This window comes from Micromys minutus, assembly GCF_963924665.1.
Source record: "Micromys minutus genome assembly, chromosome: 32".
In the NCBI taxonomy this organism is placed as follows: domain Eukaryota; kingdom Metazoa; phylum Chordata; class Mammalia; order Rodentia; family Muridae; genus Micromys; species Micromys minutus.
The window spans coordinates 11321784-11347457 of record NC_137967.1 but is presented as its reverse complement, the minus strand read 5'-3'; the positions used below and the strand labels follow the sequence as shown (position 1 = coordinate 11347457).

The following is a 25674-nucleotide window of genomic DNA, read 5'->3' as shown; positions in this document are numbered from 1 at the left end:
TGCCCGAGACCAGCTAGACATGTCACAGGAACTGTTTCTACCTCAAATCAAGAGACAGAGGTAGCAAAAGCAAATCTAGGTATTCCTGGAACTTGCTATTAGGACCTCTCTGAATGTGCTGTGCCAATGAACCCCAGGACAGAGCAACTTTTGCTCCTTAAAAAAAAAAAAAATCACCATCTAGACCCCAACTGTAGGTAATTTGTGAGACCAAGTCTATGCCCCACTGGCCAATAAGGATTCATTTTCAATACCTGGCACACTGAGGGAGATCTAAGGTACCCTTTACAGAGGATAAGAGCCATTTTATGCTGGCTGCTGGCTCAATATTTAAGATAAACATCTGTCTTGAATGTCCACAGAAGTCCATTCAGTGGCTATGATTAGATAGAGACATAGCCCTATAATCTCAGCACACAGGAGGAAGCCTGGAAGATTGCAAGGTCAAGTTCTGCCTGGGACAATCAGCCAAACTCCCACAAAACCAAGGGCTGAGAATGCACTTCGCAGGTAAGCACTTGCCTAGCTGGTATGAAGTCTTGGGGTTGATCCCTAGAAAAGTCCCTCAAACTGTCCAGCAACAGCAAATTTGGCTTCATTGCTATCGTGCGGCCTCCTAGTAGGTCTCACAGCCTGCTTTCCCTCTGCAATGACACAAATCACTTTTTGCTGGTTGTGTCGAGGCTGCTATGACTGCAGGAATACTTTCGTGTGTTCATGCGTAGTTAGCCTTTTATGTCAAACGTGTGCCTCAGCCTACTCCACATTCTTTATGAGGGAAGAGCAGTGCCTGCCATACACACACGAGAAAACAGGAAAGCAACAGGCGCGGAGGCTACAAAGGATGTGGACATGAGACAAAGGGAAAGTTCTGGACAGCAAGCATGGAGACTCAGCTTTCAGATCTATCTTCAATGTTGATGTGTTGGGGTTCTCTGGCACTCATTTTCATGGACATACAAGATGAGGTGGCTGTCCTCTAACTATAAAGTCCCTGCCAACCCTTGAGACCGCCGCTCACCTTGTAATGGAAAGATTCTTTGCACTGCTTACACTGGTGTATTCTGGTTTTACAGTGGTTGATCATGTGGCTTTCCAAGTCTTTGCTGTTCTCAGCTATGTGCTCACAGATAGGACACTGGTAAGGCTGCCTCTGCCGATGGACACGCAGGTGCTGCTTGATGTAGCCCCTGTTGCCACTTGAGTAGTTGCACAGGCGGCATCGGTAGGGCCGCTCGGCATCAGGAATGTATTCCACCACGTTGGACCCCAACAAACTCCCATCGCTGTTGGGCTGACACTGGGCATTGTCCTGTAACTCTTTCAAAATGTCATCATCTGATGCATTCTGGTCTGTCCTTTCTCTCAGTTTTTCTATTACAGTAAGAAGGGACATACTGATGCCTGTCTTAACTTGCCCATCTGACAATTCCTGCCTTCCCTCTGGGAGAGCTACCACAGTGGAATTGCTTTGGTTAAAACTTGTTACTCCATCTGAAGAGTTCTTAAGAGGAGACATGATTTTTTTTGAGTATGTTGTCAATGGACCACTGACCTGCCTTTGTCCAGTGTCTGGATCTAAAAGGTTTATGTCCCCATAGTGCCCAAGGCTGGCTCTTGTTAATTCAGCAGCTCTTATCGGCATGGTGACAAGGGCTTCTGCAGCTAAGGAGTGCAGCCTGAGAGACTCAGAGTTTGTCCTTCTCCGTCCTGGTGGGGCATTCTCGTCAGGAGCCAGGCCCTTACTTAGCTCACTGTCTTTCTTCTCTGCACTGCTCCAGCCGATGATCAGGCCCCCAATATCAACTGTACATTTATCAGCGTGATACACATTTCCTGTTCCTCCACACCCAGTCTGGGCTTCGGCAGGATTTGGGCTCTTCCCCTCTTCCATTTCAGCATCTAAGAGGAAATGTTTTGGCGGGAGGGTTTCTTCAGCACTTGGCAAACGTTCTACAATGACATTTACGTGACCTTTCTTGTTTGGGCTACTGCTAATGATTTTCTGTGCTGACGAGAGCAAACTATCAGCAAACAGATTCTCCTCTGAATCAGACATCACCTCCATCATTTCTTCCTCATTAGAGTCTAGGGTGACTGCCTGGCTTAGGTGTACTCCTTCCTCTGTGCTCTGTTCTAAGGGACATGAAGATGACGGGGGCTCGGAGCTGCAAATCTGTACTTGTACAGATGGCCCGTTGTGGATGCTCAGTTCGCTGTCCCCAATAGCAATGACAACTGCATCGACCCCACCAGGTGCAGCAGACACAGAAGAAGCCAGAAGGCCAAGGGGCTCATTTTCATTCTCAAAGATTGGATAGGAACAATTAACCTCCCCTGCGTGTTTCCAGGCATGTGTCTTTAGCATGCGCTGCTGGCCGCAGGTGTAGCTGCAGAATAAGCACCGGTACATGCCGTACTGTTCGTACGCATACCACTTCCTCCGTCCCGTCTCCGCCACGGCTGCACTCTGGACAGCGTGGGTCTGTGGACTGCCCACGTTCACCGGGATGTCCACCATGGTCTCGCTCTTTCTTTCCGAGGGGCTGGAGCGGGCACGGCTGCTCGCACTGTTCTCGTGCTCGCTCACCACATGCGCTTCGAGCTCCTGCTGGCTTCTGGACGTGGCGTGGCACTCTGAGCACATGAGCATCACGTCGTGCTGCTGCCCGTGCTGCTTGACGTGCTCTTTCAGCACAGAAAAAGATGGTGACAGGAACTTACAGAGGCTACACTGGTAGGACATAGCCTTCCCATCATTTGAGGCAAGAGTGCCTGCCTGTGACATCTCGGATTTCCTAACCCCAGCAGCAGGGGACTCGGCTGCTTTAGCTGGAATCTCACAGTTCTCTAGCTTTTCAAGAGAGTGCGGTGCCTCACTTGGGCGTGGGCGCTTTTTCCCAATCAGAAGACATTTCTGCGATTTTTCATGCCCCACTATCTTGCTTAACTTCTGGATGACATGGACCAGTGGATCTGCTTGAGCTTTTCTTTGTTGGTCAACTTCTGAGGACGGGCTGAGGACTCCCGCAGTTAACACGGCCTCCTGCTCTCCAATCTCTTGCACCAACATGGCAATGCTGCTGCTTTCTTCCATATCTAGAGATCAACGCACAGCAGAGAGCAGGGTTATGGGAGAAACACAGGACAGTAATACAGAAAACCAATGTCAACTCTGGTATCTTCTAAGTTTGGGGGTCCCCAGTACAGACTTAAACAGCTCAGCATTCCATTTTGAAATGCAATCTCCTAGAGACAGATGGAGACCTTGTTCCTTGGGTATGACTTTAAAACCTTATCCTGCGTCCCCACCCTGCCTTCTTGAGATTCTAGAACTAAAGAGACATGATCCTTTGTTTAAAGAAACCCTTAAGATTCTAGAATCCTTGTTTAAAGAATCCCTTGAGAGTCTAGAACAGACATAATTCTTTGTTTAAAGAAACTGCCATCCTCAGGGCCTGTGGAGTCACCTCAAGCTACTGGAAAGCATCAGTCTGTGAAGCCAACATGATTTCATAAAACTCTGGATAAACTATTTCTTATGCCAAATTTTAACTGTAGATAGCGAAAAGAAAAATCACACTTCTCTGCTCAAAGTTTTGAAATTCTGAAAATATATTCATATCCTACAATACTGAATCTTGGGAAGTACTTCGAAAATGAAACTAAATAAGAGCAATGGTCTACTTCCTCCTTTTCTTCCTTTGGTTTATGGTCCACCAGATAAACCACAAACTATGCTGTGGCTTTCTAGAGGTCGTACCAGTGGTCAAATGTTCCTCATTCCCATGCACGTTTCTCCCCTGAGCAGGGAATGGGGTAGAGAAAAAAATGCTGCCATTCCGGTTCTGGTTCAGTGCCAGAGGTCAGGAAGGGTTTGTCACAGGCTGTAATAAGGCAGCAAGGCACACAAGTGTTTAAGAGCAACATCACTCTCCCTCTGTAGGCCTTTGAAGCTCCTTTACACTTCCTGGCAGCCCTTTTTCTTCAGACATTTCCTTCCACTTAAAGTGAGATTATTTTGTTGACTTGGACCAACTTTTTAAGTTTAGGCTCTTTTCCAGCAACAAGTTTTGTTTTTCCACATTTTAGGTACATTCTGGAACCTTACTCACAACATCCAATAAATGCCAACAAGACTTTCAGCACCACAAGCTACAGACCAAAAACTAGGCATCATTCTTAAACTCCAGTAACTGGTTTTGCACTCTTCTCTCCACGTGGCTGTATCTTGCGTTAGGGCTTTAGTTCCCAGGCAGGAGCACATCACCGCATCAGGTAGGTATTCTAGGGAACGCTTCACCTGCACTCCGGCTTGCCCCTTTAAGTCTCTGGCCACACTGTTCCTTTTTGTCCTATGTCTCACTCTATGATGAGTTGTCTTTATCTAAATCCATGTTAAATAAAATGCACGTGTTTTATTCTTAGCTAACATCAGCTTTTTTTCTCCTAGGTGTAGCTTGTTACACCACCTCATGAAAGAGAATAGTTCAGAACCATAACAGCTCTAAAGACCCACTAAGAACACTTGTGTCTTTTGTTGTCCCTCAGAAAGAACAAATCTTTTTAGAAACCAAACTATGAGCTCCTACAAAAGGGACTGATAAAGGACAATGTCATTCTTCAGGGGAAAACAACCAAAACAACCTTCTTGTGGCTTCTTAAAAAATATCACTGTCTTAAGAGTCCAGTTTTAGAGGCTAGGGAGATGGTTCTATGGATAAAGTGCTGGTTACATGTATAAGAGTTTGGATTCCCATAACTCACGTATAAACTGCACTGGGCATGATAGCACACACCTGTAATCCCGGCCCTGGGGATGGTTAGGGAGTCAGGTGGATCCTGGGGTTTGGCTGGTGAGCTACTTTAGCAAGCTCAGCAAGACCTCATCGTAAAAAGTAAGTGGAAGGGAAGAGAAGAAGACTCATGTAAGTAGATGCACATTTCAAACAAAACGAGAATCCAGTGGTTTTTGGCCAAGGGGAGCTGTGGCTCTTCATGTGATTACTGATCTCCCTGTGGGGCCATAACTAAAGGATTTTTGTTGCCATTCAGTTCAACTGTTAAGGATATATTAGTTACATAATAACAGTAACAAAAGTCACACATATTTTTAGTTTCTTGGCCAGATACAATTTATACCACTATAAATACAAAGTCTCCCTTCCTGTGAGTGTAAGAGCCACACAGGCTAACTGATAACCAGGAGAACATTTAAATGTTTGTTCAACAGACTTCACATCTAGTGTTACAAAGGTGTCTCCTGATTCCTCTTTTCTACTTAATGATCCAATAGGAGGAAGACAGAGTAGTGCAAATTGCTCCCCATGAGTAGTTCAGTGTGTGTCTTAAAAAGAAAGTGAAGTCAGAGGAGGAGTTCATTTTAGCTCAAGAAAATGGCTAATACAAAAGAATGTGACACAACACTCACTTTCAAAGCTGCATGTGCTCAGGCATTAAGAGCTAATGGCAGCGTACAGCAGATGCTCCAATTTCCCCAGAACGCTTGTGTAAGTATCTCATTTTAGAGGCTGCATACATTTGGGGATAAGTACAGTAAGGCAGCTATCAACCCGATATGACAACATAAAACGCATCAAAAAACACCTGAAAAAACCAGTTTAGGTCTGCAGGCAAAACCAACAAGCAAGCAAAAAGTCTAAAAGCAAAGTCTGTTAAATAAAAGGTCACAAACTGCCATAGTAAAGTACACAGGAGAAAAGGTCACTAAAACCAACTCTTTAATTTCTAATTTTTTTCTTATGTCATTCATGCAGCCTATGTGTAATATACGCACTGTACATGTAAATATGTAGATATTTATATATATTTTATATATGTCAAGTGAGCTAAAATTTATTTGAACTAGAGATCAAAGAGTCAGCACACAGTACTAGCAACTCAAATCACACCACGGATCATGAATCTAAATACCATCCTTGGACTCAAGAGACCGATGCAAACACAGCTCAGAGAAATGACGATGGGGGACAGATATAGGGTTGGATGGGGGAGGATGATGACAGAGTGAGAACTGAGTCGGTCAATGAAAGTGGCATGATTACCTGTTCATCATACTCTTCTTCCTGCTTGTACAAATGCCTAAAATTCTTCATAATAAAAACACACAAACAAAATACACCCACTCTCAACATCACCATGTGCAAGGCACAAAGCAAGAGGGTAGACCAGGAGCTTTTACACTGACATAGTTCTTGCAGGTGGATAAAGATAAGCACACAGAGAAGCTAGAGAAAACTCAATGCTGGCTTTCCAACACTGTGGTAACATAAAGGCTAAGTATATATGGCTAAGTCCTGAGAGAAGGCTCCTCTGCACAGAGAGCAGGCACCAGGCTTCTTGAGAAGGCAGTATATCCTCTGGTCCCTGCAGGCTTAGGTTTTTTTCAAAACCTACCTTATTTAGGGTTCTTAAACACTCCAACCTCCCTTCTAACTCACTGGCCAGGGTAGGGGAAAAAGAAGGTTAATAGGAAACGGGAATTGTGGACCTGTTTAGAAGTAGTTCCTTAAGGTGATTTTTGTCAGGATACCAACAGTCCAGTTAAATAACAAACACCAAATGCAAATCAGCAGCAGAGGCTCAATCCAGCAGAAACAGCAAGGCTCGGCCAAATAGACACCAGTTAGCAGAAGTGGCCCGGATCAGCCGGCATACCATGAGAAGTTCTCTTTACAAGATGAAGACCAGCAAAGTACTCCATGGCATTTCAATGCAAGAGCGCTCTGTGTTTGTGGGGCTCTATTCTTTTTAAACATCATGAGCCCTCTCAAGTGTCTGTTTTTAGTAAAACATCACTTGCCCTCTCACAAGACAGCTTCCAGTAAAACATCACTTGACATAACTGAATTGTTAAAGAAACCATCATTTTCCACCTCAGTCCCCAGCATCTAGGGGCATGACAGACATCACCACCTGTTCTCTCTGGGCCCCTTGTGGCCTCCTCTTTATGGGACCCTGCTTCCTGGTCCTCTGGCCGGGTACTAGAGCCACGAGTATCAGAGGAACACGGGTGAGAGAGAACAGGACAGCCAATGTCCTGGTTCCTGCTTCTAGGCCACACTGGACTGGCTGCTCCTTAACAGGTCAGTTCTTCCTGGACTGCTGCTCTCTACAAAGCTGCTTTGTAGAAGGCTTTGGCACTTCCCTTCTCTTGATGCTGCTTCTCCCACTAACTTCACACTCCACGTTTTGTGTATAGAAGGCCAATACCCTGGTAAATATTAGCTTTGCAAATACACCTCCTTGAGTTACCCTGATTTGAGAGCTATTTGCTTCCTGACAGTTAATGTAAGGCTAAGAGTGACAAGAAAAGATAAGAAATAAGAAGGTCTGCTCTAACATGTACATCTTCTTACATCCATCTTACATTCCTACAACAGGAATAAGCTCCCTGAGGTAGTGAACAGATAAAAATCACTGCACTGGGAAGTTCACCAGGACACAAGTCTAGAAACATTAGTCAAGTGGGAGACATCTTTGTAATCTCTAGATATACCACCAGATCAGAAGATCCAGTCAGAACAAGTGAGTCAGCTACTCTCCCAAACCAGCAATATTCTATAGTCTTCCCCACCAAGCCTATCAGATCTGTCCCTGACAACAGTAATCCAGAGGGAAAAGCTTATAATTAATGTCTTTCCCAAGAAAAGTGAACAAATTCAGTTGTCTTTATTTTCTTGTAATTTGCTACTTGGTGTATTTGTGTATCTAATTAATTCCTTTAGTTATGGCATGATTATATGTAGAACTGAGTGGAATGATTCAAGTGGGCTTCAAGAAAAGGCTGTAATTTTCTAGGTATATGTAAAGACAGAAAAAGATGATATAAAGAATATCTTCTTTCAGACTACGGATTTCGTTTTAAACAAAAACCTCAAACCCACTCTTGTGTTCCTGCTCTTGCTCTCCCATTTCCCCTCCTGTTCCCACCCCCGCTCCGTGTGCTCATGGCCACCTCTACTTCTCTCTCTCTCTCTGCCCCTACCACCCTCTTAACTCCCCTCCCCATGCCCTGAATAAACTCTATTCTGTACCAAAAAACAAACAACAACAAAACACAACCAACCAACCAACCAACCAAAAAATCCAAACCCAAAACAATAGAAGTGGTGGCCAACGGATTTCACACTCTGTTCTCTGAAGCGCCTTTGGCTGTATGATCTAAACAAGTTACTATTTGTTTTAAACTCTTCTGATGTAAAATATGAAGGTAAAACTGGAAAAACGTTTAGAGCCAGAATTACAAACCACCTATTAAAAGTAACCTAGAAGTTATTTTCACTTTAGAGCTTACTAAGGTCAGTTATAACTTATTTAACATCTTCTCGGCTCAATGTAATAATAGTTCCTAAGAGAAAAGCAACAGTATAAATACAGAAGTATATGGGTTTCCTACTGAGTTTCTTACCTGGTACCTAGCCTGAGACAGTATTTTGACTTAGTAGCTACAATTAAAACACAGTTGTAACTAACATCAAGTAGTGTTCAGCTTTATTGTAATTTGGGAAGCGCTCATGCCAAGCATGGTGCTGAAGACCACTTGTCCTGGTGCTGCAGACCCAGAACTGGGTCTCCGTTTCCTGTCACATTCCTATAATTCCATCAGAATTCCTATCCATCTGTTCTTTGGACACGAGGTGTCAGGTAAGACACCTGAGGCTCACAGATGTGAAGCAGTGCCTGGCGTCAGAACTGGAATCCATGCCACCCTGTTCTCAGACCATGCTTTCCCTAGTGGACCAGTTTCCCTCTCCGTCCTCAAGGGGAACACGGTGTGAGCATGGAGCGTGAGCAACAGCACCACGTCCCTGGCGGCAGCAAACAGCTTCGGAGTTCTGTGGGTCCAGTCACAGCGCTGTCAATCTATAAATAAGGGCATCTCAGTGAGGTGTGTGTGACTTACCCAAGGTTACATGGCTGTTAGTGGCAGAGCCAGTGTCTTTCCAATCAATTTCTGAAATTGATAGTCTCCTGGATCGATATTCACAATCCAGCTGTGGCCAAGAAGGAAAGTAAACATCATCAAACATGTCTCTTGGTGGGTGAAACGAGACAATAACTTATTTTGGCGGTGAGGAAACTTCCGAAACTTAACATCGAAATTTCGGGAGGCTGTTCATGCAATGTAATTGTGTGAGCCAAATTTACATAATTTACTTAACAAGTAGAGGATTTTGCAGAAGCTAAAACAAATCAAGTCTGGAAATCTAACAATTGTGTATTTTAAGCTTTCCCCTCGTAAGTAATTCGCTCAGCAAACTACTGGTTTCACTGACATAATTTTCTAACCAATATGGAATAATAAATGACATATTGCTAGGCTGACTTTAACCAAAATTACAGCCTAAGGGGTGATTATGTAAATTAGCCAAACACAGCGGACAGAATAGTATCATGAAAGATAGGACAACGTGGCTTGACCTATATATTCTCCAAAGCAGTTTCCTGCCCTGGCCCTCCATTTTTTTTTTTTTTTTTTTTTTTTTTTGCTACTGTTTTTCCTATAGTTGCTTTAAAGTAGGCTTATTTGGTTTCCTTAGAAAGTAACTTAGCGATTATAGTTAAGTAAAATTAGTACACAGCTAAATCAACCTCCCGAGTTAATTTCCAACGAGTTACCATGGTAAAGAAATGAAGGGCCAAACTTTCTCTTTTTAATCAATATAGCAATCCATACACAGAATCAGACCAGTACAGTTGCAAGTACAAACTCAGACAGAGAGGGTGATAAATCCAGTAATTGCCTTGGGCCATGTAGACTGATAACAAATTCCAGACCAAGGTCAGCAACCTTGGCTGGGGGTGGCTGCCTGGACCTAATTAATCACCCAGGCCTCGGACTCCAAACAAACCATCAGGATGCCCCAGGTCTGGAAAGGTGGGCACTTTCTCCAGTGGTCTCAGCGATCTCTGGAAAGATCAGTCATCCCAGAGGATGTGTAAGTCAGTGTGGGAGGCCAGGATTGCTATTTTGCTTTTCAACTGGCATTTCCTATTCCACGCAGTGCTTAAAGGACAGGGGATTAAAGAAACTTAAGCTCCATCCTGGCTGGCCTAGGCGCTTCCACGTCTCCAGAAGGCACAGCCGCCTCGGCGGGGCCTGAGAAGCAGCGGGACCCCCACCCCCAGCGGCACTGCGGGCCCGGGGTGTCCACCGGCCCGGCAGAGGGACGACAGTACACACAGGGCCCTGGTGCTCGGGTGCGTGGCAGTGCCGCGGGCGTCACCGGCGAGGCCGCACATGGCCGGCGGCACTCAAGCGGAGGGGCGGCCCGGGGCGCGGTACCTGCGGTCGGGCGGCGGGCTGCCGCTTCTGCGAGCCTCCTTTGGCCGGCCGGGACCCCGCCGTGCCCTCGCCCTCGTCCGCCTCGCTCCCGACTCTTTTCCCTCTCTTTTCCCCCTTTTGCCCCCTCCTCGGCCGTGGCTCCAAGATGGCGGCGCCGAGACTGATCACGTGAGCGGCGAGCGGGTCAGGTGAGCCAGGAGGCGCGCGGCCGGGGCGGGGCCATACCGGGGGTGGAGCCACCACAGACCACGCCCTCTGGCAGACCGGGGGGGGGGGGGGCCCTTAGGCTCTGGGCAGATGCTGTAGCATCTATGTCCTGTCCAAGCTGATGTAGGTCTAGAACTCAGTTAAGGTCCGCTACGTCCTCAACCTGCTGGGGCATTCTTCATTCTCTCATTCTCATTTGCTCCATCGTTCTTTTCATCTTTGTACTTGTGAATCTGGCTGGACTTTTTTTTTTTTTTAAGTTTATCGAGGGCAGTAGCTCCATGGTTGCTCTTATAGAGAGGACCCAGGTTTGGTTCCCAGCACTCATATAGTGGCTCACAACCACGTGCAACTCCAGTTCTAGGGGACTCAGAAGCTCTGACCCTGTTCTGACCTCCACGGATCCAGGCACACACATGGTGCTCAGGTATACATGGAGGTAAACCATTCACACCCACAAAACGAATCTAAAGATTTTTTTAACATTTTATTATCTACTTGTTTGTCTATTGTATTTGTGGAGATTTGTGGTGGACGGGAGGACAGTTTCCGGGAGTCTGTTCTTTCCTTCCATGATATGGGTTCTTCCAGGATACGGAACACTGGCCTTCAGGCTTGGCAGCAAGCACCTTTACCAATGAACCATATAACCTGCCTAGAGGTATTGGGGAATGGGTGTAGGCCCTTTCGCTTCTTAGATAAATGCTGTTCTACAGAGCTACATCTATCACCTCCTACCCATCCCCACTCTTTTTTATTTGGGTTTTCTGTGACAGCTCATTCTGGCTTTTAATTCCTTATGTAGTTAGCCCAGGCAGGCCTTGAAGTTGTGAACCTCCTGCCTCAGCTCCCTCCCACCCCCCGTAGCTTGGGAGAGTAGATGTGTCCCCACCATTTTGCAGCTATTGTTTTTGAGGCATTGTGTATGAAAAAGTGTATAGGACCTAACCATATGTCTGATGAGAGGCAGTGCTGCTCTGGGTCAAAAATACTTTCTTTTTATTTTTTAAAGTTTAAAATAAAAATATACATTTATTTATTTGTGAGTATGTTACAGCCTGTGTGTGGAAGCCAGGTGACAATTTTCTGGAGTTGGTTCCAGTCTTCTACTATGTAAGACCCAAGGATTGAACTTAGGTTGTCAGCATTGATAGAAAATTCTTTTACCAGCTGTACCTTCTTGAGGTCCTTGAAAGATTTTTTAGGGGTTGTAAGGGTCGAACTTGGTGAACTTGGCATAGTAACTCTGAGCCAGATGTCATGTGTCATTTGGATCAGTGAAGGACGTGCTTTGCTGTAACAAGCCCTGTTGGGTCCTGTGCTAATACCAGAAAGTACAAACCGAGAGAAGCAATCTCAGCCAGCTTTCAACCCAAGAATAAGCAGGAATGACTTAGCCAAGTGCTTGGGTCTGGATTCAATGAGTGGGCGTGGCTAGAGGAAGGAAGTTCGACTCCTATCGATAGCAACAGACCCGACTTGTTAGGTGAAATATCTTTTGGATGTTTCCTGATAGATTTTAGAACCCACTTCACGCAGTTTGGGTTTTGAGTCGTCAAAACACATACGGAAAAACTAATGGCGCGTACTGGTGTTTAGGCACAGCAGTCATTTTATTTGCTTTGTCTCTGGATAAAAAACTACCAGCTGGAGGTTAGCAGAGATGGTTAAGAGCGGACTCTGCTCTTGCAGAAGACATATTGCTTCTCAGCACCTGTGCCAGGCAGCTCACACCCCACTCAGCTCATTGGTGGGCTTCTTCTCTCCTCTGGTGACGAAGATATAGGCCAGATTAGACCAGACTAAAGGTAGATAAAGCCAGGCTTAGTAGATGCCAGGTTTATTAGGTTTATTAGGTTGAAAGGAACAGGGCCGGGCAAATCGTGCACCCAGGCTAGGGTGGGGAAGTTTTATAGACAAAGGGTGACGTGTCAGCAGTAAGCTGGGTTTGTGCCAAGTGAGGTCAAAAGCTGAGCACATGGGTGGGTACTTGCGTGGCTGGCAGCTTCAGGGGAGGACGTTGGAACAGCCTGGGTTCTTGGAGCCGTTCTTTTGTTGAGAGTTTTTCAGTGTGGATGGGGTTGGGGGGGAAGAAGGGCAGATGGGGATTCCGGCTTGTGCAGGGGTGAGCAGGGGTTCGAGCCTAACACACAAAGTCATCCCTATCTCCAGCTCCAGGAGGGTTTGGCACCTGTGCTCACTTTCACATACCCGCCCCACCCCATAACTAAAATAAATAAAAGCAAATCTTTGAAGACAGGTCACCAGCCTTTGGGTTTTAGAAAACCAGCAGAGTTGGAATTCCGTCTGGTGGCCCAGAGACTCCTTCACCATTTGGGCCAAATAGTGAAGAATGAAAACCAAGGGCTGAGGGGTTCTTTTTGGTCACGAGTTAGGGGGCAGGAGGGGATTAGCATGGAAGGCTAGAAAGAGAAAGACCTCAGGGTCAGTCCCAGATAGGAAAGCATGGCAGGAGTACCAGGAACCAATATGACAATGTCCTCTCTGCTGTTTGTTCCCACCCTTCCCTCCCCTGTCCCCCCTCCCCTATTACCTCTCTCTTCCTCTTCTCCTTCTCCATCTCTTCTTTCATTTTCTCCTCCCCTTCTTTCCCCTCCTTCCCTCCCCTTCCCTGGGCGTTGCTGACGCTAAAACAAATGAATGAACCAAAACCGAACCAAAGAAACAAGCCAAAGCCCTCAAAGACCAACAGAGTCAACTAATCTAGACCCTTGGGAACTCCCAGGGACTGAACCACCCAACCAAAGAGCATACATAGTCCGGACCTAGACCCTCCCACACACGTGTGGCAGATGCGCAGCCTGGTCTTCATGAGGATCACCCAACAAATGGAGAGGAGTAGAGAGGTTAGGGGGATGGGAGTGGGGGGTTGGTGGACTGTCCCTCACTCTGTTTGCCTGTCTGTGGATCCTGTTCTCCTAACTGGGCTGCTTTGTCTGGCCTCAGTGGGAGAGGATGAGCCTGGTCCTGCATTGTTGGATGTGCCAGGTGGGTTGGTACCTAGGTGGGGCCTCCTCTTATCACGGAAGGGGGGGGGTGCTGGAGAGAGCTATGATCCAGATGTAAAGTGAACACACACACACACACACACAAGTTTGTAAATGCCCTAAGAATGATGACTTTACTGTAATATCCAGGAATCTGGAAGCTGGTGAAGAGAAATCAGAAATTTCTTGGGTCAAGGGACAGAACAAACAATCCATAACAGAAACGGGCATCTCCCAGAGGCCTAATTTGCCCAAGGTTCTGGGTTACAAACCCAGTGCCAGGCCCATGCACATCCCAGTCCCAAAAAGAGAAAGCACCACCCAGGAAAAATAAGAAGACTTCTGAACAAGGCCAAAGAAGAAGACACGGCTTGGCCCGAGGTCCCAGTGGCCATTTCTGCTATCCACCGTTTGCCATTCTGTGTCTTTGGCCTAGTTAGATCAAACCTCCTGGCCTAGTGGCTTGTGGCTGTGGGCTGACGCGCTGTGTCCCGAGTGAACCATCTCTGTACTGGAGCTTCCGGTTGCCAGTGCAATACCCTCCGTGGTCCTCTTCTCCATTTGTTTTGGTGACTTGGCAGGTTTGGGATGGTGGCCGTCGAGTCAGTATGTAGAGACGTGAGGGTTAGCGACTCACTGAGCTGTGGGAGCTGTTTCTTACTGCGCCGTGTGCTCTTCTCTACATGGAAGCAGCTGGAAGAGGCAGAGGAATAAGGCAGTCCAGGCGGAAAAGAATGTTAATAAGATCATTAGAAAATAACACCATGACATATACATTCTTGAGGTGGGGGTTGGGGTGCTAGAAATGGAGAGATATCATACTGGGTTCTTGTTTGTTTTTAATTTTTTTGACGCACGTGGAGTCAACTGGAAGAAATAACAATGGAGAAAATGTCTCCATCTGTTTGGTCTGTAGGCAAGTCTGTACAGACCTTTCTTTCTTCCTTCTCTCCCTCCCTCCCTCCCTCCCTCCCTCCTTTCTTTCTTTCTGATTCATTTATTTTATGTATGTGCGTCAGACACACCAGAAGAGGGCATCAGATCCCATTACAGATGGTCGTGAGCCACCATGTGGTTGCTGGGAATTGAACTCAGGACCTGGGGAAGAGCAGCCAGTGCTCTAACCGCTGAGCCATCCCTCCAGCCCTGTGGGCGCCTTTCTTGATAGAGGATTGATGTTGGAGGGGCCAGGCTATTGTGGGCAATGCCACCCCTGCACTGGTGGCCTTGGGTTGTATAAGAACGCAGGCTGAACACACACACACACACACACACACACACTTTTGTAATGCTGGGGCTGGAATTCAGGACTTCATTCCTGCCGGCCAAGAGCTTTGCCACTCAGTCACACCCCCATGTCCCCTCTCACTTTTCATTTTGAGATCGGCTTTCACAGAGTTACCCAGGCTAGCCTCGAACTCACTTCTGTAGCTTGGGATTAACTCGAATCTCCCATTTTTTTCCATCTCTATCCCCTGTGTACTGATGTTAAAGGCCCGAACCGCTAGTTTTGCTTAATATGACTTTTTCTAAAACGAAAAAAAAAAAATGCTCTCCAGACAGGTTGTAGGAAACACTTTATCATTCCATTGAACTTGTGGGTTCCCCAATAAACTCTCAGCATCTTGCACCAGCTACAGAATGTTTTTTTTATCATGATTTAATTAAGCAGCCGTAGCAAGATTTCATGTTCCAGATAGGACACTTGCTTATGCAATTATCTAGTCCCTGTTCAATGGGATCTGATTGTAGTCTCAGATGAGAGATAACCCTGATAGCCAAGGTCCCCACATACCTCATCCTTCTGCTCTGGGGCCCTTAATTAGTTGATAAGGTTAAAGGTTTCACTTCTGCCGGTATCCTGGGTTTGTCTCATGTAAGTGACCGTGGAGTCTGATGCAGCTTAAACAGGCCCTCTGTTTAAATCTGGGTAACACAAGTGTGGTAAGTTTCAGGTTGGTAACTGGTTGGAAATCGAGCTGACAGAGCTGGACGCTGAGGAAGTCTGGTGTCTTAGTGAGCAAGAGGACCCAGAGCTTCATGCTGCGAGCCTGGAGACCTGGGCTACACCGTGGAAGGAGATCGAACTCGTTCCTGATTGTTGTGCTCTGACCTCTGCATGCTTAACTATGACATGTGTGTGACTACACACACACACACACACACACACACACACACACACACATGCAATAAATGCAAGTCTTTCAAGCTCAGATACCTCTGAAGGACACTTTGTCTTTGATTTAAAAAAAAAAAAAAGATTAGACTGGCTTTCTCGTGGCGGGATTAATCATGGCAGTCTTCTGAACAGTGCGGGAAATCGAGTGAGGTAAATGACCTGTATTAAAAAAAAAAAAAAAAAAAAAAAAAAAAAAAGATTTCTTTTTCTTTTCGAGTCAGATTTTCCCTGGCCTGGAACCACAGATTTTCCTGCTGCTTCAGCCTCCCAAGTGCTGTGATTACAGATACTACCCCTGGCTGGTAGTAATATATTTTCTGTTTTGTGATCTTTAAAAAAAGTGTATTGTCTCAAAAATGAAAATTTTTTTTCATTTTCTGAATGAAAAATTAAAAATAAAATGAAGCCTGAAGAGTTGCGTCTTGGTTCAGAGCACTGGCTGCTCTTCTAGAGGACCCAGGTTCGATTCCCAGCACCCACATGGAGGCTCACAATTGCCTAGAAGCCTAGTTCTGGGGGTCTGGTGTTTTCTTTGGCCTCTGAGAGAACCCGGCATGCATGAAGTACTCCCACATACACTCAGGTAAAATCCAAACATTTAAAATAAAAATAAATAGCTCTTTAAAATTTATTATTATTTTCTTTAAAAGATTGCTGTAATCTCAGTTAATCAGGAGGCAGAGGCAGGAGGATCACAATGAGGTCGAAGTCAGGAGGGGCTCAGATTCTAACTCTGCCACAGAGCCCCTGCCTGCTGTGTGCAACCCCCACAACGGAAACAAGAACAGGGAGAGAGAGAGGGAGAGTCAGCCGCAGGATTAGGAGGGAAAAGGACACAGTATGGCCGGCAATCATCGCTGACTTTGCCCTTTCTCTTCCAGGGCACCAAGCAGGTGGGCTCCGTCTTTCTGACATTTTTCACCTCTCTTGTAAAACCCGAAGTTCAATTTATCCTCTTTCTAAGCTTCAGATGTCTAGTCTGTGGAGGTTCAGAGTTTAATTACAGGAGGTCCTCTGGGTTCAAAATGGAACTCCATCATTAAGAGTAACGGCGAGTCTTGACTTTATTAATGAATGAAAAGTTTGCTCGATGTAAGTCAGAAGGAATGTACGATAGAAAGGCATGATATATTACCATATATCTAGCTGTCAGTAATAAATTAACATTAGCTTTGGATTCTGTACACTTTGCATCCTGAATATATACCTAGAAATACTTCATAATTATGGTTCAGGGCTCAAGAACCATCGTAAATTACCCACCTGTCATTCATTCTCCGGAAGAGTCGCCAGCCCCCGTTCCTTCTGCAGTGCGTTGGCATCTGAAGTCACTGGTGCTGGAGTAGGGAAGCTGGCTTCCTGGGCAAAGAGTGTCTTCCGTGCAAGTGCAAGGACCTGGGTTTGAATCCCCAGAGCCCACAAAGGACTGGGCACCTAGTGTGAGTGTCTGCTGTTCCCTGCACTCCTATGACAATGTGGGAGGCTGAAACAAGGGAAGCTCCACAGGCCAAGAGACCCTCTCTCAGATGACATGGAAGGCAGTGGCTAACACTTAAGGCTGTCTTCTGACCTCTGTACCTGTGCCATGGTGCATGTGTGTCCACATTAATGTTTACACACATAAGAGACATACACGTGGTACACACACACACACACACACACACACACACACACACAATTTCTAGAGGTGTGAGGCATACCCTTTTGCCCTCACCTTCTTTTTTTTCTAACAAGATCTTCATGCTGTCCTAGCTGAACTTGAATATCTGGCCCTCTTGGCTCAATCTCCTGAGCTGGGATAGAATGTCTGGTGCATACCAGCATGTCTGGCTTTACACTTCTGTCTTACTTAGGGTTCTACTGCTGTGAACAGACATCCTGACCAAGGCGACTCTTAAAACGACAACATTTAATTGGGGCTGGTTTACAGGTTCAGAGGTTCAGTCCAGTATCATCAAAGCAGGAGCATGGCAGCATCCAGACAGGCATGGAAGGAAGCCAGGAACAGACTTTCCTCAGGAAGCTAGGAGGAGGGTCTCAAAGCCCATCCCCATAATGACATACTTCCTCCAACAAAGACACACCTCCTCCAACAAAGACACACCTCCTCCAACAAGGACACACCTCCTCCAACAAAGACTACACCTCCTCCAACAAAGACACACCTCCTCCAACAAGGACACACCTCCTCCAACAAAGACACACCTCCTCCAACAAGGACACACCTCCAAAAAGGACACACCTCCTTCCTCCAACAAAGACACACCTCCTCCAACAAAGACACACCTCCTCCAACAAGGACACACCTCCTCCAACAAGGACACACCTCCTTCCTCCAACAAAGACACACCTCCTCCAACAAAGACACACCTCCTCCAACAAAGACACACCTCCTCCAACAAAGACACACCTCCTCCAACAAAGACACACCTCCTCCAACAAGGACACACCTTCTTCAACATGGCTATATCGCCTAATAGTGCCTCCCTCCCTGGGCCACATTATTCAAATCACAACTCTTGAAAAAAAATTTTTTTTTATTTTGTTTTTTATATCTACGAGTGTTTTATCTGCTGTGTGTCTTTGCAATACATGCATGCCTGGTGCCTCCAGAGGCCAGAAGAGGGTCGCTGATGCCCCGGAATTAGAGTTACAGATGGTTGTGAGTCTCCAGGTAGGTGCTAGGAACAGAACCTGGGTCCTCTGCAAGAGCAGCCGGCGTTCTTAACCACCGAGCCGTCCCACCAGCCCCTTCATTCATTCTCTACGGAGTTCTAAGTAAGGCAGAAGAATGTGAAGCAGCTATCTATGGCCAGGAAGAAGAGGAGAAAAGAGACCCATTGCTACCCCTGGTGCTTGCTCCAGGTGACATGGGTCTGGTTTAAGTTTCGACTCTACTGTTTTGATGCTAATTTGCTTAGGAAATTTTCTCCGAGGATCCCGGTCATAAAAAAACGGAGAGGCTGTACCGTCAAGGCGGAGGTGGGATTTAATCTAGATCTCTCCTTGCTGGAGGTTCTGTCTCAAGGGTCTGGTGTAAGGACGTGAATTCGGGGGTTTGAATGGCCTAGCTAGACAATGTCCTGGGTTCTATTCCTAGCATTGGGAGGAGGAAGAGGAGGAGGAGAACCACCATCATCACCCATGCTAGTGACATCTAGTGGCCTATCTCGGTTGCGCAGCCATGCCACCAAGCACTCCGATGGGAAGCGAGCCATTTCCCTTGTCCAGCTACAGCCCAGAGTGTGACCTTGGGTCCCTGAACTCGTCTAGGAGCTGAGTTTCTGGCCAAGAGTCATCACATGTGTGACAGGTGTGTGACGGGGGAACCAGGAAACAGCAGCAGCAGGCAGGGAGTGGAGGAGGTGGGGGAAGGCTTTGGAGGAGGACAGGAGGCTTCTTGCATAGGCTCCAGCTGCAGCAGAAGGAGGCCCAGCAGGGCTGCAAGCCTGAGCAGGGAACCTGCTTCAGCCAGACTGTCTCTCTGCCTCAGTGCGGACCGGTTATTGGCAATTTTTAAGCAATTTTCAGTCGTCTCTGTCAATAAAGCCACTCTCTTCTCTGCAAAGAGAAATGAAAATGAGATTTCGAAGTCTCCAAAAGGACTGCCTCCTTTTGCCACTTTATCTGACTAGGAGCCCAGCCTAGTGGGGATGGGAGCTATTTGCCATGTCCCCAAACCCTGTTGACGGGAGTAGCACCTGCTTTCCTGGGAGGGTTGTAATCAGACACCGCTCTAAATTCTTCCCGGAGAAGAAGGGCTCTTCCCTTAGAGCAGAGGCCTTTATTGATGAGAGCCACACAGGAAGAAAATGAAAAGCAGGAGATGAAGAAAGACACTGTAGGGAGAGGTAACTGCCTATCACACCAAGGAAGTCGAGCTGAGGGGTAATCCTGGACTTGAAAATATGTCATTTGTTATTTTGACAGCTCCCCTTGATGCGATAGACTAGGAGGCTGTCGTTGCCAGCATAGGAGTTCTGATCCTTGCTTCTTTTGGGGATTAAGGAGGCTGGTGTGGTGGGATGCCAGGATTCCTGGCTCTCAGAGGGAGCCGAAGTGGAGGACCGTAAGTTTGAGGCCAACCCAGGTTACAGAAGGAGACCCTGCCTTCAAATAAAGAAGGCATCGTCAAATCGGTAATCAAGCCAGGTGGGATGAGCCTGTCATCCTCGGAAGGCTGAGGCAGGAGGAGTTGCAGGTTCAAGTCCAACCTGGACGACTTAGTGAGACTTTTGTCTCAAAACTTAAAAAAAAAAAAAAAAAAAAGTGGGAAAGAAAGGGGGTCGGGGGTGGGGACAGAGTTCAGCAGTAGCGTGCTTGCTTCCTCGAAGTTGGGAGGCTCCAGCTTCCTGCTCCAGTACTGAAACCAGACTAAAACAAAGAGCCATAGCTGCAAAGCCAACAAACAAGTAAATAACCAGAGATAGCAAGTAGCCTTTAGGCCCTCAGCTTTTCTTCCTTCATATACTGAAATAAAGCAAGCACGGGGATGTTGGAAAAGGAATGGAAATGTTCAGTGGTGTCCAGAGAAAGTCCAGTGCCCAGTTTTCATGCCCTCCCTGGCCTTCTCAAGAAGCGCTGACACAGGAAGGCAGAACTTACTGCACTGCGTATTGAGCCGAGCATGGCCTACATACTCGGCACCAGGCATACGGACACCTTCAGGCTTTTCTGAGGAGGTGACCAGGCTCCTGTGACAGTCACTTTGCGGACCTGCCTTTCTCCTTCAGCTCCCATCTCAGGGTCACCTTGCAGGGATGGCCATGTGATCAAGCTTTTGGTAGCAAGGAGCCTTAAAACTAGGTGATCGCTTCAGGGGCTCAGCTGGTAAGGGCACTTGCGGCTTTTCCAGAGGACTCAGGTTAGAGTCTCAGCACCCACACGGTGGCTCACAACCATCTCTAACTCCAGCCCCAGTGGACTGCAAGCCGCCTTCCACCCTCCAATGGACCCCGCATCCACACAGTGTGCAGACAATACACGCTGGCAAGACACCCACATACTTAAGATCAAATTAAAAGTACGGGCCATCTGGGTGTGCGTGAAGACGGCAGACCCTGAAAGCAGGTGCGATCGGCTGTAAATCAAGTGCCCGGATGTTGGAGAGTCCTTGGACTGGCACCGAGGGCTCAGTGTAGGGACACCGCACCAGTTGGAAAGGCATCTCGGAGTTGTGGCTGTACCAGGTGGAAAACCTCTCACGAGGGCTTTGCAGGTGGAGGCTCTGCGCCTGGGGCTCTGCCATGCTTTTCCACACATTTGTGCGTGAGCTGTTCCGTCGCTAGTCACAGGTGCTCTCCGCATCTGTCTGCCCTGGTGGGAGTGGTTCTCACTCGGCTCCCGGAGCCTGCCAGTCTTGTTCATCGATACTTCCTTTGGCTGGCAACAGGGTCTTGAATGCAGCTATAGTCGGCGATCGAATGAGTGATTTCACCTAAGCTCACCTGCTCCTAGGCATGGGTTTAGCTAGAGGAGGAGCTCAACAGCAGTCTGGGTGTGGTGGTGCACGTCTGCAGTCAGGGGACTGGGGTGGGTTTGTAGAGTTTGAGGGCAGAGCCTAGGTACCACAGTGAGACCCTGTCTTAATGAACTAATACCTACCTCGAAGAAAGCATTTGGGGGGAGAGCTTTGGCTTAGGAGAGAGAACGAAGCTGGCATCTACTCAGCGACCTAGGTGTCAGTCTGAATGATGGCTGGGGGGTTCTAAGAGTCTAGCCTGTGAACTGAGTTTTACCCTTAGTGTCAGAATCTTCTAGCACATCCTAGCTGTGTGACTTTAGTGCATTACGTAATGCCTTAGTTAGGGTGTCGTTGCTGCAAAGGGGCACCATGACCAAAGCAACTCTTATAAAGGGCTTCATGTAATTAGGGCTGGCTTACAGGCTCAGAGGTTCAGTCCATTATCATCATAGTGGGAAGCACGGCAGCATCCAGGCAGACATGGTGTTAGAGAAAAAGCTGAGAGTTCTGCTTCTTGATTTGAAGGCATTCAGGAGACTGCCTTCCCCAGGCAGCTAGGAGGAGGCCCCCTTCTACTCTGGGTGGAGTTTGAGCACAGCTGTATCAAAGCCCACCCCCACAGTGACTCACCCACTCCAACAAGGCCACACCTCCTCATAGTGCCACTTCCCATGGGTCAAGTATATTCAAACCACCACACGTAGTCTCTCTGTACTTTATCATAACACGGGAACGGTGACACTCAAAACGTTGTTAAAAAGCAGGACTGGAGAGATGGGTCGGCAATCAGAAACACTGGCTGTTCCTCTAGAAGACTGGGATTCAGTTCCTAGCACTCACGTGGTAGCCTGCTACTGTCTATAACTACAGTTCCAGGGGATCCTCCAACACCCTGCCCTGGCCTCCTTGGGTACTTTATGCACGTGGAGCATCTATGGAGACAAAATACCCATACACCCTAAGAAAGTTTAAACGATTTAATATGTGACTGACTGATGGGCAGTGATCAATACATAGTATATTTGCAAAAGATCCAGGGAAAGGTGACCGGAAATGGAAGGACACCATGAGGGAGCCTATGAGCTTTTGGAGACTGATTTGGGGTGAGGTTGAGAGATGGCCGGCCCCTGGGCTCTTTCAGCATGTCCTGCATGGGAAGTGTCAATGTGAGGTGCACAGCAGTGACTGACAGTCACAGAGCAGACGTCAAAGGACACACAGGAGAGGAGAAGTAGGCAAAGCCACCCAGACATTCTGTCCTGCGTTTAGGGCTGTAGTGTGAGCTTTGGAGCCAAGTCACATATGACCCACCCAGGGGGATCGGCCTATTTTTCCTAAGTATGGATTTTGTTGGCAACTGAATGCCCCTAACACCCCGCCATTTAGATACATTTTGGTTAAGAAGTCAAGAAGCCTTTGGACTTGGTTCTGACGTGTTGAAAGCGAATAGGATTTACATGATTTAAGTGCCTCACCCAGAGCCACACCGCGCTCTCTCTTCAGATTTAAATGTTCGAAGGCTCCAAATTTGATATTTCAGCAGTGACAAGGACATCTAGGGGTTGGTTTCTCCAGGTTTCACTGGAGATGTCTGTTCTCTGTGTGGAAGAGCGAGCACACTAACTAACACATGCACGGCCCACAGAATGTTGGCTCAGAGCGCAGGAACTTGGTCGGTGGCCAGGGTGACAGTCAGGGATCAATGAAAGAAGGTGGCGGTGGCCTCAGCTGTCCCTAAGAAACACCCACCACTCCCTTTCTACATGCTCCAATGTTGCCCACGTTTCTCATTTTCTTTGGCCTGCAGTCAGCCGCACTGTATTCCATTTGACCCAAGTCCACTCTGTCAGACAGAAGGATCCATCTTTTCTGTGTGGAAGATGGCTGAGACTTGGGTTCTAGAACCTTCTCTCTATGTGTGTTCATTTTTTTTTTTTTTTTTTTTAAGGAGCTGTGGGACATGCTTTAGAAGTTCCTATAGTCTGTACGCTTTTGATCGTTGTTTGCTGGGTCTTGAACCCGAGGCCTTGTGCATGGTCAGCAAGTACTCTTCTGCTGAGCTACACCTTTGGCCCTGACTTACTGCTTTCGAAGAATAAAGTTCTTCTAAATGGAAGGGTGATCAGTTTCTCCATTGTGTGGCACTGAGCACCAGCTTCATTATCAACCTGTGGTTTCTGGTCAAGAAGTCGTCAGCTGATAGCATCCACTGGGCACTTTCTGGATACATGGTGTGTGCTTGTGTGTGTGTGTGTGTGCGTGTGTGTTCACTCTAATGTTTAGGTGTGAGTAAGGGAGGCCTGAAAGACCACACACATAGGTTCAATCCACGAGAAAACATACATTTTATTTGAAGTGTTTCCAACACAGGCTAGGGAGATGGCTTAGTGGTTAAGAGTACTGGCTGCTCTTCCAGAGGACGCAGGTTCAATTCCCAGCACCCACATGGCAGCTCACAGCTGTCTGCAGCTCCAATTCTAGGGCATCCAACTCCTTCTGGCCTCCAGGCGTACTGTACACATGGAGTACACAAGTAGGCAAAACACTCATACACAAAGGAAAATGAGTAAAATGTCTGAAAAAATTAAAAAGTATTCCAAGCATGCATATTAATAGGAAGTAACGTATTCAGGAAAGCATCTGTGAGAGTGCTGGAAAATGCACAAATATTCAGATGCTGTTTAAGGTTCCTCTCAGCAGGCAAAGTTTGTGATTTTTGCGCAGATTAAAATTAGCACCCTGCTCTACTGACGCATAGTAATATTGGCACCCGCACATGAAGTGCGGCCACCATATTGTCTTTCTGTGTGTCAGTGGAAGGCGCGATGCGGAATTCAGTCCAGCTCCTTGGGTAACTGAGCAGACCCTTGGTGTGAATACCCTTTGAGGTTCGTTTCCCCACATTGTTTGCAGAGCCCTGCGCTGCTGGTGGTGAAGCCCGGCCTCACGTGTCTCTCTCTCAGGATGCGTTCTCTGAATGCCAGCTACCTCTTCCAATTTCCTTTTTAGATTTGCTTTTATCTCCAGGTTGTGTGTGTATGTCTGTGTGGGGGCATGTGTGAGTGCAGGTGCCCGTGGAGGCCAGAAGAGGGCGTCAGATACTCACCTGGAGGTGGAGTTACAGGTGGCTGTTAGCCGCCTGATGTGTGTGCTGGGAATGGAAGGTCCTCCGGAAGAGCAGGAAGTGCTCCCACAAGCCGTCTCTCCAGCCCTCTTTTTCTGGTTAAGAGGACCATGGAATCCTTTGCATTTTAACCCTTGCTACTGCCCTTTCCTTGTGATTTCCTTAGTCTATTTTCCAATTTCCTGCTACAGCAAATAGAACGGATGGATCTGACACCCAGCAAGCCATTGCTTTAACCTAGAGGATATGTGTGTTAGCCTATTCTATGCTTTCTATCACTGTCACGAGGACCTGAGATCAACTCAAGCAAAGCTTGGTTCAGGGTCACTTGACTCTGTTGCTTTGGGCCTGCGGCCAAACAGAGCATCATGGCAGAAGCATGTGACAAGGCAGAGCTGTTTCCTTTGAGGTGACCAAGAAGTGGAGAGAAACAAAAAGGGGAGCTTGGGAGTCTATTGCCTGTCTTGAGGACATGTTGTCACCCCCTTCTTCCTACTTTTGCACCCCACCTTACCTTTTAAGTCACCTAATAGCACCAAGGTCACATGACCAAGCCTTTACTATGTGGGCCTTGGAGGACAGGCTATCCAAATACAGGAATAGCCCTTCAATCGTTCCTTTCTGGAGAGGCCTAAGAATCTCCAAGTGACATCCTTCAAGACCCAGCCTGGCATCTCTGGTGCTGGCCAGCCTCCTCTCCATCATGTCTGCCTGACCTCGTGGAAGTGTGTTTTGGCTTTCCAGATGCCTCATTCCCCCACCCCCCAGTGTGCTCCGCTCAGGATTTGGGTCTTAAGAAAACAGCTATTTCAAGGGAGCCTCCCTTGACCTTTCTGACCAGGTTTAATCCCTAAACCCACTCTTCATGTCGGAGGCCGCACAGCTATAGCTTATGTGTGCCTTACTAGAGCAGTGCCAACTCCTTCCTGTACACTCCTGATCTGAGGCTTTGGCTAGGATGTTCCATCACAGCAACAGTAACCCCAAGGCAGTGGGCCTCAGCGCTGTGTATGGAAAGTTCCAGTTTCTTGAGGCACCAAAATTCATCACAGTCCTCTTGCCAGTGAGCAGCAAGAAGATGAAGAAGAAAGTGGGCACTTGATACGGCCCTTTCGCTGTATCACAAGTGAGAGATGTCCCTGTCTGTTACTTGAGATGTCTTGCAGTCCAGACCCTTGACCTTTACTTTAGGAAGTGCGGTTTGACTTTCCACAGCCTTGGATGGAAAAAGGCACATCCGAACTCCTTCTTGACAGACTCTCAGCCATTATCTAACTCACTAACCTCACTACACTACAGTCTTGATGCTTTGTCTGTAAAGAAGAAATGACCAGGTGATATCCTCACTTGGTGTGTATTTGTGTGTCTCTCTGTGTATGCCGC

At 47.2% G+C, this 25674-nt stretch overlaps 1 protein-coding gene across 1 annotated transcript in view; it reads right to left on the bottom strand.

Annotated features, from left to right (window-relative positions):
* ZNF507 (zinc finger protein 507) overlaps positions 1-10426 on the bottom strand; it is a 28089-nt gene extending 17663 nt beyond the window's left edge. Inside the window, exons 1-3 of the mRNA XM_080909244.1 lie at positions 10310-10426; positions 8927-9017; positions 1022-3099 (exon numbers count right to left, since the gene is read on the bottom strand). Of these exons, the coding sequence (XP_080765370.1) occupies positions 1022-3097 (2076 nt within the window). The 5' untranslated portion in view covers positions 3098-3099; positions 8927-9017; positions 10310-10426. The remainder of the gene's footprint in view (positions 1-1021; positions 3100-8926; positions 9018-10309) is intronic.
* Between the last annotated feature and the right edge of the window lie 15248 nt (positions 10427-25674).